Genomic DNA, 16534 nt, shown 5'->3' on the forward strand with positions numbered 1-16534 from the left:
AAGTAGAATTATCACCTTTCTGAAGCTGTAGAAGCTTCATGACAGTAGAGACAGTAGAGACAGTAGAGTTCATGACAGTAGAGACAGTAGAGACAGTAGAGACAATAGAGACAGTAGAGTTCATGACAGTAGAGACAGTAGAGACAGTAGAGACAGTAGAGACAATAGAGACAGTAGAGACAGTAGAGTTCATGACAGTAGAGACAGTAGAGACAGTAGAGACAGTAGAGTTCATGACAGTAGAGACAGTAGAGTTCATGACAGTAGAGACAGTAGAGACAGTAGAGACAATAGAGACAGTAGAGTTCATGACAGTAGAGACAGTAGAGACAGTAGAGACAGTAGAGACAATAGAGACAGTAGAGACAGTAGAGTTCATGACAGTAGAGACAGTAGAGACAGTAGAGACAATAGAGACAGTAGAGTTCATGACAGTAGAGACAGTAGAGACAGTAGAGACAGTAGAGACAATAGAGACAGTAGAGACAGTAGAGTTCATGACAGTAGAGACAGTAGAGACAGTAGAGACAGTAGAGTTCATGACAGTAGAGACAGTAGAGTTCATGACAGTAGAGACAGTAGAGTTGATGTGATTGTTCCTCATAAAGTCACTGAGCGTTTATGAAGAATGTTTTTATTGAACTTGTTGATTGTTTCTCAGCTGCTGATGTTTTATCTGATTTACCTGATTAATAAAATTAAACAAAATAAAATGAAAAAATGAAACAATGAAGTGCATTAATGTAAAATCAGTCAAAGTTCACCAATGTGGAGTTAATTTGACTTGTTTTGTTTAATGCGTCAGATTTTATAAGATTCATCAAATGTTTAAAAGTAAAATGTTTGTTCAGTCACTGAGAACTGCAGCCGACACTGGAAAGTCACTAAATACATTTACTCAAGTACTGTATTTAAGTACAGTTTAGAGGTATTTGTACTTTACTTGAGTATTTCCATGTGATGCTACTTTCTACATTTCAGAGGGAAATATTGTACTTTCTACTCCACTACATTTATTTGACAGCTTTAGTTACTTTTCAGATGAAGATTTGACACAATGGATAATATAACAAGCTTTTAAAATACAACACATGTACTTTTACTGCAATACTTTAACTACATCAAGCTCATAATACTTATGTATTTTTACTGCAATACTTTAACTACATCAAGCTCATAATACTTATGTACTTTTACTGCAATACTTTAACTACATCAAGCTCATAATACTTATGTACTTTTACTGCAATACTTTAACTACATCAAGCTCATAATACTTATGTACTTTTACTGCAATACTTTAACTACATCAAGCTCATAATACTTATGTACTTTTACTGCAATACTTTAACTACATCAAGCTCATAATACTTATGTACTTTTACTGCAATACTTTAACTACATCAAGCTCATAATACTTATGTACTTTTACTGCAATACTTTAACTACATCAAGCTCATAATACTTATGTACTTTTACTGCAATACTTTAACTACATCAAGCTCATAATACTTATGTACTTTTACTGCAGGAGGAGTTTTCATGCAGGACTTGTAGTTGTAATGGAGTATTTTTACTGAAGTAAAAACAAAAATCATTCAAAGTCGTCAATCTTTTTATTCGTCATCATAAAAGAACAACTTACAATAATTAGACAGGTAAGAAGATGTTCTTCTTACCTGTTTTCTTTTAATGTAAACTAATACAATAATAATAATAATAATCACTATACAGACAGTTGTAACAGACAAAGCAACAGGTAAATCGCTGTTTTTTCTGTTAATGTCTTCAGCTGTGATGTTTCTTCCATCTGAAAACCAGAGAACAGATGTTTAGTTACTGACCGGCTGCTGCTGAAGACATCACATCATCTCTGATACAGAAACACTCACCTGAGTTCTTAACTGTCAGATTGTCGACACACACAGTTTTCTGTTCATTGCCTTCAACACCTTTGTAGAAAACCTGGCACTCATATGATCCGCTGTCGCTGTACTTGACGTTTTTAAGAAGTAAAGACACGTCGCCGTCCTGCAGTCCGTCCTGCAGGCTGACTCGGTTCTGGTACGCTGCATCCTGGAAGGTTGTACTGGTGTTGTTGTCACGGTGCAGGAGGACGTATTCCCTGTAAACATCATACAGGAATTCATTGAAATCAATGAATAATTTATCATTAACTTAATTTCAATGTATAATTTTAAGTCCTTCTGACTGAACTGCTGAGAGTTTACTCATTAAATCCCATCAAGCTTCGGTCGACAGTTAAAACTTTTATTTTGTAGTTTGGAGAAAACAAACATGCTGCAAACTTTGCTGTGAGTCTTTCATACATGTTAAGAGACGTCATGGTTGTTTATCTTCATAACAATAGAAACAATGCAAACCATGATGAAGGTTAGCGTTGGATCCAAACACTCCCATGATAACGTCTAACGGACTCAACAGAACAGCAGCAGGCTGAGCTGCGTTCAACACGCCGACTTACAACCAGAGAAACCAGAAGAGTTCAGAGAGCAGGATTAGTTTGATCAACTCTGGGTTCTCAGTTCCAGAAAGAGAGTTAAGTATTCGTTGACTTCACCTAAAATTTAAATGCCGCCGTTTCACTGATATTTTGAAGTCGAAACAATAACAACAACTGACCTGTCACAGTGTCCTTGTTGTGACTTTTTGTCAGTTCTGTACCAACAGACCCCGACGATCTCCTCACCGGGAAACGAACACGGCAGGATGACGAAACTCCCGTTAACAGCCGTCTGGTTCCGCACGACTGGAAGAGAACAAAACCCAAAGTTATCAATACAATTTATTTTAAAATAGTCTTCACTGAAAACAAACAAACTCAAAATGACTAACAGAAGTTATCTCAGACCAAACTCTTTAATCTACAGACTCAACATTCCTCCATCAGCAGCAGGAAAAACTCCTTTAACAGGAAGAAACCTGCAGCAGAACTGGACTCTAGGTGGCGCCGTCCGCCTCCACCAAACACAGTCAGACATGTCTCTCTGTTGACCCCCAGTATACACAGCAGAATGCTGCTAGCTGATTCATTGTTTGAGTCATTTTTAACCCTAAAATGCTGTTCGGGTCAAATTGGATCTATTTTGACATTTGAGAGCAGTAAAAACATCCTGAATTATATTCTTACATTCTTTAAGAAAAGTTTTCTAATTTGACCCAGAATATACAATAAAGGCCGTTATTCCCTTCAAACTTTGCTTTTGTGACCGGACACTGATATTTTGAAATGTACTTATTTCTGATGGGAAAACTTTCATCAGAGTTGGTCTTCATGTTACTGACGAGTGTAGTTGTGAAGGTGTGATGACACTCACACACACACACACACACACACACACACAGAGAGACTCAGCCAGACCATGAATGACAGCAAAACGCAGAAGACGCTGTTTATTTCTGTTATTTACCTCATTTATGTGCTCTCGTTTCATTTCAGCTCAGTGTGAAAGTCTACTACAGTTTTCTGTCATTTGTAGTATCGCTGAGTTTCTCCTTCTAAACGTCTACAGCTGCTTTTATCTGGATCAAACAGTCATAACTTTATGTCCTAACAATAACAACAACTTAGTTTAATAGTAGTATAAATACAGGAGCCTAAGCCCACCGGTTCATCCTTCACCGACCAACAAGACGTTTATTACATGACTCTTATTGACTTTTTACTACGTACTAACATATTAACTAGTTAGTTTTCCTCAAGTTAATCTCAATCAGCAACAGGATCACTTACCTGGAGCCGGATCCATGGTCTGCCCACTGCTTAAAATCATATATCCAAATTGTAAAACTAAAAAATGACTCACTAACATATTTTTATTCAATCTTTTCGGTGTCGCGTGACTTTTACACCTCGAGCTTTCTTATATACCTCCATGGTCCCGGTTCTAGAAACTTCGACCATCCCACGCATGTGCATTAGCCTATGGCATTAACACACCTGTAAAAAAAAAACAAAAAAACGGTGCGCTCCATTTGTTAATGCCTGCGTGCCGCTTGTTACAGAGCGGCGAGGGCGGGAAACCCTCCTAATGACATGCAGGTGGCTGATATGACCTGATGATAGTTTGAGAAAAGCGGCGGAAGCGACATTAATTTAAATCTGAACAATGTCAGTTAAGTTGAAACTAGCTAACTATATATAAAGTAGTGTAAACTAGCTAACTGTATATAAAGTAGTGTAAACTAGCTAACTGTATATAAAGTAGTGTAAACTAGCTAACTGTATATAAAGTAGTGTAAACTAGCTAACTGTATATAAAGTAGTGTAAACTAGCTCCACCTCCAGCAGCTACAACAGTAACATGCTGCTCTAACACTGATGCTTCACTATTAATAATCTAATGATGTCATATATAATAATATATCAGTCAGAGGGACCAAACCACTACTTTTACTGCAATACTTTAACTACATCAAGCTCATAATACTTATGTACTTTTACTGCAATACTTTAACTACATCAAGCTCATAATACTTATGTACTTTTACTGCAATACTTTAACTACATCAAGCTCATAATACTTATGTACTTTTACTGTAGGAGGGTTTTTCATGCAGGACTTTTACTTGTAATGGAGTATTTTTACATCGCTTTATTGGTATTTTTACTGCAGTAAAGGATCTGAATACTTCTTCCACTGCTGGTAAATATACAAAGTTCTTTTATTAAAGAGATAAACTGCTTCCGGTCCAGCAGGTGGCGGTGTCGCGCCTGAATGTGTCCGCTAACCGACAGGAATCAGCAGAGGAAGAGGAAGGTTCCACTGCTGGGTGCAGTTGAGATGAAGATCAGAGAGAATCAATGGAGGAGACAAACTGGACATAAAAACACGTTTCAAACGTATTAAACTGTCACCAGGTAGGACAGACTCACCTGTGAACACGTTGACACGTGACTGAACCCGAACAGCAACCCGGCCTGAGACTGAGCTAACGTTAGCTTAGCATACAGCTGCACCAGCAGCAGCTGAGCGGAGTTAGCAACAGTTGGCCTAATATCTGCCGGCTAATGCTAATGCTAACAAGAGCTAACAGTCGAGAGAAGCTAGTTTAGCTTGTAGCCGGTTAGCTGTGTAAGTTAACATGATGCTAATGTTTAGTTCGCTGGTTAACGGTAACTGCGTCACTAACAGCCTGTTTAACTTTAAACTGTGAGCTAATACTGAAGCTACAGCTGCTGCTGGTCAATTTAAAGTTAAATTAATGCTAACAGGCGCTTCGGAGCTTTTCAGGGTTTATTTTTCTGTCTGTGTCTGTAATCTGAGTTAGCTTTGTGCTAAGCTAAGTATTAGGAGGGTTTATCAGCAGAGAACATGTTTGATTCATGTTTTTAGTCATCTGATACGATCACACTGTTTATCGTGATGTTTTTACCTGCTAACATTAATATTTACAGATGTTAAAGATCTGAGACAAAACGAAAGCGGAGCTGATTTAAATCTCTGAGTTTAATCACGTGACTTGATAAACTGTTGGTTTGTTCCCTTTAATCCACTTTACAACTAATTATTAGTCTTTTCTGTAGAGTTTCCTGAGACGCTGTTAGAGCTGAACTACAGTTAAATGACCAGCTGGAGTCTCTTCAGTCTGAATGTTGCAGCTTTGTTGGAAACATCGAAAGCAGTTTCAACTGTAAACAAAAGTTTCAGTCAGTTACACTATTATATTCACCGCTATATGCCACTAAATCCCACGCTTGTCCTTTAATACTAATGTTGATATAGACAGTCATGTCCAGTAGCTGCAGTCTGGTTCTCTGGTTATTCAGCTTCTGTTCGACCAGTAAAAAGCTTCTTAAACTAAATCAGACTGCAGCTGCTCTGCGTTCAGTGTCTCTGAAAACAACAATAATCACAGTGATGGAAACGGTCTGCAGTACTGAGACCGCCGTGTTTATAGTATATATTTATATTTATAGTATATAAACTACATAGTATAGCCGTGTTTAAAAGAGTAGATGAGAAATATGATTTTAAAACTGAGTTAAGGGCAGCAGATGTGTGTCAGTATGTGAAAGACTGCAGCTTATTTCTCAACTTAGTTTATTGATTTAAATGTCACAAAACAATTATTTCAAATAACTTCACATGATCAGATAAAAACATCAGATCCAAACAATATTCCATAAACACCTCGGTGCTGGTTCGAGGCTCATTGATTTAATACAAATGTGTTATCAGTGAGATCAAATAATTGTATGAGATTAGAGCTGCAACAATCAGTCGATCAATCGATTAGTTGCCAATCATTAAATTAATCAGCTCTGGTTTCTTAAGTCTCTCTGACAGTAAACTGAATATCTTTGTGTTTGTCGTCTTTGGGAAACATTGATCAACATTTGCTGACATTTTATGGACCAAACAACTAAACTGATTCATCGAGAAAATAATTGAGAGATTAATTGATAATAAAATAATTGTTAGTTGCAGCTTTATTCTTCAGATGTTCAGTTTACTGTCACAGAGACTAAAGACACCAGAAAATATTCACATTTAAGAAGCTGCAATTCTTAAAATATGACTCAAAGGGATTCATCAATTATCAGAATATTTGGAGATTAATCAATAGTTGGCAACTAATCGATTAATTGACTGATTGTTGCTGCTCTAGATGTGATGTTCGTGGAGCCTCGGATAGTAGAAAACTGTCCAACTGATTGATTAATCCAGTAATTAACTGTCGTTCACACAGACGTGAAACGTCTCATCGCCAGTAAACCTCCAGAGAAGAAAGAGGCTGCAGGACCTCCAGTGATCAGTGATGGTCGTCTGAACATCACGTCACACTGCAGACAGCAGCTGCTAACAGCTGATTCACACGACTCTTAATGTAAAAATGTAAACAAATCTGGTTTAAAAACACAGCTGTGTTTATACTCTTATCAGGTGAGACTTTAAAGACAAATCCAATCATTTTTGGGGGGAAGTTGTGCTGAACCAAAACATGCAGATATAATTATTATAAACTAAAACACAAGTTAAGAAGAGATTTATTAACTAATAGCAGTGAGGAAGGAAGGGCTGTTCCATATAAAGCTTCTGTCAGTTTCTCTGATGTCTTCGGGTCCGTAACGCCGCCTCACGTTCAACACATCAAAAGCAAATATGAAAGCAGGACTTTACTGCACATTTACTCCTCTGCTTTCCCACCAAGCAAGTCCGTCTGCGCTGCAGCGACCTGCAGGACACTGAGCTGCGTCTGCTGCGGGGCGTCGGCTGCTCTCCTGCCTTTTAATCTCTCGTTATTTGCGAGCAGGTCGCCGTCTTCCCTTCATTCTTAGGTTGGCACCAACCACAACACGCTGAACCCAAAACAGCACCACCGCCAGGACCAGCCATCACACACACACACACACACACACACACACAGCATCACTCTGTTACACACTTATCTATCACTGTTGCTTTTACTTTTTAAAATATTCCTCTTTTTTTCCTTACGACATTGTCGAGGAGCTGAAACTAAAGATTTTTACTTTTATTCTTTTGTAATAAGATGCAACAATAAAGAACTTGAACTTGAATCCATGACAACATTATACTTCCTGTTTACATCCTCCAAAGCATTATGGGAGCTGTAGTTCCAAAACTGAGAGCATAATTATCCCCCAAACTCAGACAGGAATATTTTTATGACATCATTTATGATCGCTCATGTGCTGTTCAAGCCAAGTCTTGTCAAATCATTCATGTTTATTTCATGTTTATCACCTCTGCTGTGACCTCTGACCCCTGCTGTGACCTCTGACCTCTGCTGTGACCTCTGACCTTCTCTCTGTTTCAGTGGAGGAGGGAGGAGCTTCCCAGCGGCCATGATGGAGGACACGGAGCCGGAGCTTTCCCCCGCCCCCTCTGATCAGAGCAGCCCCTCCCCCTCCCTCTCCCTCTCCTCCTCCCCCTCCCTGTCCCTCCCCTCCACCCCCTCCTCCGCCCCCCCCCAGGGCGCCACCCCTCCGCTGGGCGTCATCAGCGAGGGCGTGGCCGAGCTCAGCCTGGTGATCGACGCCGAGGTGGCCCAGCGGGCGTGTCGGGAGGTGCTGCAGAAGGTGAAGCTGCAGCAGGTGGAGGGTGACGACGGCCTCCAGAACGGAGAGGGGCCGGACCCGGAACCCGCCGCCGCCGCTCCCCTGAACACCACCATCAAACCTGTGAAGATCCGCGAGGAGGAGGACGACCCCGAGGGCCCGGCCCCCGGCTCGGTGAAGAGCGCCCGGCGGCGACAGAGACACAACCCCTCCAAACAGTCGTGGCTGCTCCGCCTGTTCGAGTCCAAGCTGTTCGATGTTTCCATGGCGATCTCCTACCTGCACAACTCAAAGGAGCCCGGCGTCCAGGCGTACATCGGAAACCGCCTGTTCAGCTTCCCCCACGAGGACGTCGACTTCTACCTGCCGCAGCTGCTCAACATGTACATCCACATGGACGAGGACGTCGGGGACGCCATCAAGCCATATGTGGTGGGTGTGGCCTCAGCACGGGGTCGAGTGGTCTGAGCACATAGGGGCGTGGCTTAAGAGTATGTTATCAGTTCCAGCTGTGAATCTGCTCATTGAATCAGACTTTAAAATCTTCATTAAAAATGTAACAGCGATGCGTCACAAATATTCCCACCTGATCAGACCTGCAGCCGCAGATGCTACAAAGTCATCAGCTCTAAGAACTCAAGTTCTGTGTGTCGTTGCAGGTGACCTTTGACCCCTGCGTGTCGTTACAGGTGACCTTTGACCCCTGCGTGTCGTTGCGGGTTACCTTTGACCCCCGCGTGTCGTTACAGGTGACCTTTGACCCCCGCGTGTCGTTGCAGGTGACCTTTGACCCCCGCGTGTCGTTGCAGGTGACCTTTGACCCCCGCGTGTCGTTACAGGTGACCTTTGACCCCCGCGTCTCATTGCAGGTGACCTTTGACCCCCGCGTGTCGTTGCAGGTGACCTTTGACCCCCGCGTGTGGTTGCAGGTGACCTTTGACCCCCGCGTGTCGTTGCAGGTGACCTTTAACCCCCCGCGTGTGGTTGCAGGTGACCTTTAACCCCCGCGTGTGGTTGCAGGTGACCTTTAACCCCCGCGTGTGGTTGCAGGTGACCTTTTAACCCCCGCGTGTGGTTGCAGGTGACCTTTAACCCCCGCGTGTGGTTGCAGGTGACCTTTAACCCCGCGTGTGGTTGCAGGTGACCTTTGACCCCGCGTGTGGTTGCAGGTGACCTTTAACCCCTGCGTGTGGTTACAGGTGACCTTTAACCCCCGCGTGTGGTTGCAGGTGACCTTTAACCCCCGTGTGTGGTTGCAGGTGACCTTTAACCCCCGCGTGTCGTTGCAGGTGACCTTTGACCCCCGCGTGTGGTTGCAGGTGACCTTTAACCCCTGCGTGTGGTTGCAGGTGACCTTTAACCCCTGCGTGTGGTTGCAGGTGACCTTTAACCCCCGCGTGTGGTTGCAGGTGACCTTTAACCCCTGCGTGTGGTTGCAGGTGACCTTTAACCCCCGCGTGTGGTTGCAGGTGACCTTTGACCCCCGCGTGTGGTTGCAGGTGACCTTTAACCCCGCGTGTGGTTGCAGGTGACCTTTAACCCCGCGTGTGGTTGCAGGTGACCTTTGACCCCCCGCGTGTGGTTGCAGGTGACCTTTGACCCCCCGCGTGTGGTTGCAGGTGACCTTTGACCCCCGCGTGTCGTTGCAGGTGACCTTTGACCCCCGCGTGTGGTTGCAGGTGACCTTTAACCCCGCGTGTGGTTGCAGGTGACCTTTGACCCCGCGTGTGGTTGCAGGTGACCTTTAACCCCCGCGTGTCGTTGCAGGTGACCTTTGACCCCGCGTGTCGTTGCAGGTGACCTTTGACCCCGCGTGTCGTTGCAGGTGACCTTTGACCCCCGCGTGTTGTTGCAGGTGACCTTTAACCCCTACGTGTGGTTGCAGGTGACCCCTGCGTGTCGTTGCAGGTGACCTTTGACCCCCGCGTGTCGTTGCAGGTGACCTTTGACCCCCGCGTGTCGTTGCAGGTGACCTTTGACCCCCGCGTGTTGTTGCAGGTGACCTTTAACCCCTACGTGTGGTTGCAGGTGACCCCTGCGTGTCGTTGCAGGTGACCTTTAACCCCTGCGTGTTGTTGCAGGTGACCTTTAACCCCTGCGTGTCGTTGCAGGTTCACCGCTGCAGGCAGAGTATCTCCTTCAGTCTGCAGTGTGCGTGGCTGTTGGGGGCGTACTCCTCTGACATGCACATCTCCACCCAGCGGCACTCTCGAGGCACTAAACTGAGAAAACTCATCCTGTCAGACGAACTCAAACCTGCGGGTCCTCGAGCTCGCAGAGACCCGCTGACTCTGACGCCTTTCTGTCCCCTGGCGGTCCCCGCCGCGGGCCCCGGGCCCCTGGGAGGAGAGCACAGCCTGTCGCCCTCCAAACGCACTCATCAACGCTCCAAATCGGACGCCACCGTCAGCATCAGCCTGAGCAGCAACCTGAAGAGGACCGCCAGTAACCCGAAGGTGGAGAGCAGCCAGGACGAGGTAACACACACAATCAATAATCAATAATCAACACATCAGTCACCGGCCTGATGTGTTTGAAGCAGTCAGAGGGAAGATGGAGGAGTAATTTAAGGAGTTTGGTTTATGAAACAGATAAAAAACATGTTTACAAGTAAAGTTAAATAATTACAGCTGCGTTATTGATTAGTCGGACTGCAGAGAGACGTCTCCGATGTCTCGCTGTGTTTTTATATGATCATGTAGCGCTGCAGTGATTGGTCCATTAATCAATTAGATGATAAATAGACTGCAGCTATTTTGACAATCGATTGGTTGTGGTTTGAGGAGCGTGACAGTAAACTGAACTAAACTGTGAGGAACATGTTTCACTGTTCAGATGTTTGATAGATCAGACGATCAATCAGTGATCAGCAAATTAATCAATGATGAAAATAAACACTAATTGCAGCAAATTCTCCATCAAAAGTTCCACATGTTTGATTGAAATGAAGAATTCTTGAAGCTCTAAAAATAACAAACAACAGTGAAGCAGCAGCTGTGTGTTTGTTTATTAACAGGACGTCACACGTTTGTTCTTCTTAATCCTCGTTCAGACGAGATTAACGTTCAGCTCGTTAAATATCTGACAGAAACACTCAGTTTTTAGGCTGTTAATTATGTTTTGATTAAAATATCATCTGTGATATGAAGAGTATCATGAAGTGCTTTGAACTGCAGATCCTGAACTCCATAAAGAAAAACAATAATCTGATAAACAATAATCTGATAAACAATAATCTGATAATGAAGACAAATCTGGAAAAAATGTCAATAAAATCAAACTAGTTTTGTGATTAAAGAAATGAATGAAAGGAGAAACCAGGTCTTGGTCTCCATGTGGACCTGACGCTGCACCTTCCTGACCTCTGACCTCTGACCCTCAGGACAGCAGCTCCAGCACAGACAGTCTGGAGTTTAAAACTGGTCCCGTAAGTTCACCAGCTTCCTGTTCTGACTGTTCCTCCCTGCAGGGTGCATTGTGGGAAATGAAGTCTGTGATGGAAGCTGTGGGTTCTGGTTCTGGTTCTGGTTCTGGTTCTGGTTCTGTCTCAGACGTTCAGCTCAGAGGAGAGTAAACCTGCAGGAGCTGCACGTCTGTGACTCAACTGTCACTTCATCAGTGTTTCTGTGTGTTTTTCTGTTGGATCCAATCAGCTGTTTGAGGTTCTGGGTGAATTAATCAGGACAAAAAACATCGTGATGATCTGTTTCCTCTGATCAATCGACCGATCAATCGACCGATCGATCGACTGTGTTTGTGTGTCGGGTTTGAACAGACTGAAACCTGCTCAGTAACAACGGCTGAGACAGACGTTGACATGTTGTTACAGCAGCTCTGAGTTGTTGTCTGGTGATTGTGAGAACAGCTGAAGTGTGAATGTGATGCTCAGTCAGCTGAAACCTGACACGCAAACACAAACATTCACCTCAGCGTCGGTGCATAAACACCCGCGGGTGACTCCACAAGGACTTAACCACTAACACTAACACCACCCCTCTACTTCCTTCTGTCTCTGTCCTCTGTCTTCTGTCCTCTGTCTTCTGTCCTCTGTCTGTCTTCTGTCTTCTGTCTCTGTCTTCTGTCTCTGTCCTCTGTCTGTCTTCTGTCTTCTGTCTCTGTCTTCTGTCTCTGTCCTCTGTCTGTCTTCTGTCTTCTGTCTTCTGTCTTCTGTCTGTCCTCTGTCTTCTGTCTCTGTCCTCTGTCTTCTGTCTCTGTCCTCTGTCCTCTGTCTTCTGTCCTCTGTCTTCTGTCTCTGTCCTCTGTCTGTCTTCTGTCTTCTGTCTCTGTCTTCTGTCTCTGTCTGTCTTCTGTCTTCTGTCTTCTGTCTGTCCTCTGTCCTCTGTCTTCTGTCTCTGTCCTCTGTCTTCTGTCTCTGTCCTCTGTCCTCTGTCTTCTGTCTTCTGTCTGTCCTCTGTCCTCTGTCTTCTGTCTCTGTCTTCTGTCTTCTGTCCTCTGTCTGTCTCTGTCCTCTGTCTTCTGTCTTCTGTCTCTGCAGCCGGTGCGTCTGGCTCCTCAGCGTGAGTTCATCAAGTCTCTGATGGGGATCGGGAAGCGTCTGGCCACGCTGCCCACTAAAGAGCAGAAGACTCAGCGTCTGATCTCCGAGCTGTCGCTGCTCAACCACAAGCTGCCGGCGAGAGTCTGGCTGCCGACCGCCGCCTTCGATCACCACGTGGTCCGAGTGCCGCACACACAGGCCGTGGTGTTAAACTCTAAAGACAAGGTGAGCCGCCGGAGGAAGAGTTTCAAACCACGTCCACACTAAAGTCATAAACTCATCGATCTACACATCCTGTATGGAAACGCTGTCACACTGCTGACGATGACAATAACAACGATGGTGAACGGCTTCGTGCGAGTTATCGTCTACTTGTTAAGAGTTAAACGTAGTTTTCTACCACCTCTCTCTGCTCAAACTGGAATCTGCTGCAGAAACAGTACACCGTTTCTTCTTCACTGGTTTTCTGTGGCTGCTCGTCTGTCTTTCGCACATGCCCAGTAGGAAGAGAATGACCCGTTAAGGTGTTTTAATGGAGTGATGTGCAGAGAGGAGCTGAAACTGCTGCTGCAGGTTAGTTTTAGATTTGTCAGATCAGACGGATGCAGTCAGTATAACAAACACAGAGAAAAGGTCATATTACACATTAATAGAAGTTCATGTCTGTGATTTAAATCTCATCACTTTGCAGAGTGAAGAATACTGATGTTTTTAGTTGCCAGAGACGCTCGATGAACTAGAGTCAGTCTGAGTCAGAGAGTCATTAGTTGATCCGTCCACGTTCTGCTGCTTATCAGAGTCCAGCTCACATTCATCAGTTCTATTGTTATTGTTATATACAGCTGGAAACTAATGTGATGTTAAAACGGTCTGAAAGTATTTAAACACTGTAGTTTAAGTTCTGCTTCAGTAAAATAATTAATAAACAGCAGAAACTCTGGACACACAAACACTGAGAGTGTAAACAAATGTGAATATTATTATTATTTAGATATGAACAGACTCGCAGTCTCACAGCTTCAACACTGAGACGTGTCACCACACAGACCTCGCTGCTACCCGACGTCCGTCACAATCATCCACAGATCATATTACAGGCTCACTAGTGACAAGACGGATTATTGAGTTTATTCTGATTTCTTCAGTGAAGTTCTGAAGATCTGATTGTGAAAGTTGAAGTGAAACGCAGCGTTGGGCTCCTGACTCGTATGAAGTCGTGGTGTAAACCAGAGCGAGCAGGTTATACTGACAGTAATTCACACATTCATATAAAAAGACACTTTAACCTTCATCTTCTCAGCTAGACATGAATCAACACACAGAAACGCTGCCACAAAACAAAGAGAACAAAATATAACAGTGATTTCTTGTTCCAGACGTCCGACAGTCACCACTGAACTCAGGAAGTCACTAGTCTCTAGTGCGACATGGTCACAAGAGCTGTTTATGTTTGTTTATGTTTGTTTATGTTTGTTTATAAACAGTTCATACGTCTTTATTTCTGTCCTCAGCCGGACCTTTAACACCTTTATTTACTCTGTTTAGACTTTATATTTGCTCACAATACAAATCATGTTTTGCTGATTATTATTATTATTATTATTATTATTATTAATTCAGGTTCATATTTAAATTATTTTATTATCCTGTCAGCAGATCAACTTCTAGATATTTTACGTCCACTTCCTGTTTAAATCTGAACAGTTAGCCAGTCATGTGACCTGTGTGACCTCTGACCCCCGCAGGCTCCGTACCTGATCTACGTGGAGGTTCTGGAGTGCGAGAACTTTGAGACGTCCAGCGTTCCGATGCGGATCCCGGAGAACCGGATCAGGAGCACGCGTTCTGTGGAGAACCTGCCGGACTGCGGCATGACGGCGGAGCAGCGAGCCGGCAGCTTCTCCACCGTCCCGAACTACGACAACGACGACGAGGCGTGGTCCGTGGACGACATCGGAGAGCTGCAGGTGGAGGTAGGAGGATGTGATGTCATCGTTATCACAGGACAGAACCTGTGACATCACAGAGGTGAACTAACGACAGACTGCTGAGACGGTTAACCTGCGACGGGCTGCTGGGAAACAGAAATACTAAATAAACAACAACATTACATCATTTTTCCTTTTCTGAACATACGTAGTGAACAACATGACGTGCTGCGTAGTTACGTCTGTCTTTAGTTCTTACGTTACTACATGAAATAATAAAGTCAGTGTGTTGCGTCCGGGTCTCAGAGCATGAGAGCGCAACATAAAGACAAAGAAGTGAAGGGAGATGAATGCAAGAAAGAAGCAGTTTATTGCAGTATGACAAAGAATCAGACTGTGTTCCTCCTGGAATGACTTAATTAATGAAGCTGAGCTAATATTAAACAAAAAACCAACTATCTCCAAACTAATCCCTAATCAAACAGAAGACATCTTCTAAACCTAACTCCCCGTTTCAGCCCGACTGCTTCAAGAGTTTAGTGGTCTTAACTGTTTACAGGCGGTCACGCTACACAAAACAAGGCCGCTTTAGCAAACCGCTAGGCTAACACAGACTAATTAGCTACCGATGCTAACGACGATCCCTGAACTTCTACAGCATCAACGAGAAAACAGTCTAAACTCACATTACTGGAACATTCAACACACACACACAAAGCTCCACAAACAGAGTGGAGGGACGAGGCTCCGACCCCCGGCGCCACCTGGAATCCCTGGACGCTAAGAGAGCAGCGTCTTGGGGCCCCGCCGATCCCCGGCGGCCGCGGCAGGGAGGGACAGCCAATCCGGGCTGGAACCGGCACCTGTCAGTAAACACAGATCCAACACAGAGGATCATCAGAACAACAAGTCAACAACTGTGTTAGAAAATATCTGGTTCAAAGACTGGACACAAAGATTTCAGGGTAGAAGTTAACTACGACTCCCAGGATGCATTTCAGCAAGAAACAGCCAATCACTGATCTCAACATTCTGTCACTACATCACAGATTAAATCAGTTCACTTTTCATTTCTGGGTCATTTCTGAGTGAATTAGTAACTATGACGACATGTTTTGTTTACAACAACGAAGCATTTTGAATTCATCAGCTGCCGAGGATCATGGGTATTGTAGTATTCTCAGCCGTCCGCCAAAATCACAGACACAATGTGATTCAGAGACGACGTGTAAATACTGTAAACTGTGTCAGAATATGAACGTGTTGGTCTCATCATCCAGCAGAGTCCTGAGTGTTCAGGAACATCGACGAGATCGATTAAAGGAAAACAGGGAAACAGCAGCTCCTCCCACTTCACAACTCAATTAAATCTAATTTTTCAATTATTGCAACTATTTTAATAATTAGCAAAAATGCCAAATGTTTTCTGTTTGCGAGGTTTTTCTGTGTCATTTATAATAAACTGAATAAACTGTTGATCAGACAGAACAAGACGTTTGAAGACGTCACTTTAACCTCTTAGAAGATATTATGGGCATCTTTCAGCTTTTTTGTTTTTACAATAATCTTCAGATTAATTGATAATGAAATACGTATGTAATGTTTTTGTTTCTCCCTGCAGCTCCCGGAGATCCACACCAACAGCTGTGACAACATCAGTCAGTTCTCAGTGGACAGCATCACCAGTCTGGAGAGCAAAGAGCCGGTGTTCATCGCTGCAGGAGACATCAGGTTTGTATGCATGCAGACTACACACACACTGTAAAACACCAGAGTCCTGAACCACCAGGCAGGTTGAACGTATCCAGGATACCTGCTGGTTGTCACCGAGCCTGACGTTGGCCGGTCAGATAACCGGAACCAGGAAGCCCAGTCGGCTCTGGGTTTTCCAGCTATGAGCGCCTTCATGTGAGAGACGGGTTGTTAATTCATTTCTAAATTACATAAAAGCTGCAGACGCCTGCACGTTCAGTACTCAAGTCTAAAAGAAGAAGAAGAAGAGCTGACCAATCACAGGGCTGGATTCATTCCCCTTCACCCAAACATAAAGCAGGGACCTCG

General features: G+C 43.9%; 1 protein-coding gene and 1 long non-coding RNA gene across 2 annotated transcripts in view; one reads left to right on the plus strand and one right to left on the minus strand.

Annotated features, from left to right (window-relative positions):
- Positions 1-1597: 1597 nt before the first annotated feature.
- LOC137190705 (uncharacterized) lies at positions 1598-4413 on the minus strand. Its single transcript, XR_010930275.1, has 4 exons — positions 3755-4413; positions 2644-2770; positions 1893-2125; positions 1598-1810 (listed from the first exon to the last, which is right to left on the minus strand). It is a non-coding gene; the product is annotated as an uncharacterized lncRNA (long non-coding RNA).
- A 312-nt stretch (positions 4414-4725) lies between these two features.
- pi4kb (phosphatidylinositol 4-kinase, catalytic, beta) overlaps positions 4726-16534 on the plus strand; it is an 18445-nt gene continuing 6636 nt past the window's right edge. Inside the window, exons 1-6 of the mRNA XM_067600241.1 lie at positions 4726-4882; positions 7807-8479; positions 10159-10524; positions 12543-12770; positions 14291-14518; positions 16095-16204. Of these exons, the coding sequence (XP_067456342.1) occupies positions 7835-8479; positions 10159-10524; positions 12543-12770; positions 14291-14518; positions 16095-16204 (1577 nt within the window). The 5' untranslated portion in view covers positions 4726-4882; positions 7807-7834. The remainder of the gene's footprint in view (positions 4883-7806; positions 8480-10158; positions 10525-12542; positions 12771-14290; positions 14519-16094; positions 16205-16534) is intronic.

The sequence above is a fragment of the Thunnus thynnus genome, chromosome 10 (assembly GCF_963924715.1).
Source record: "Thunnus thynnus chromosome 10, fThuThy2.1, whole genome shotgun sequence".
NCBI lineage: Eukaryota > Metazoa > Chordata > Actinopteri > Scombriformes > Scombridae > Thunnus > Thunnus thynnus.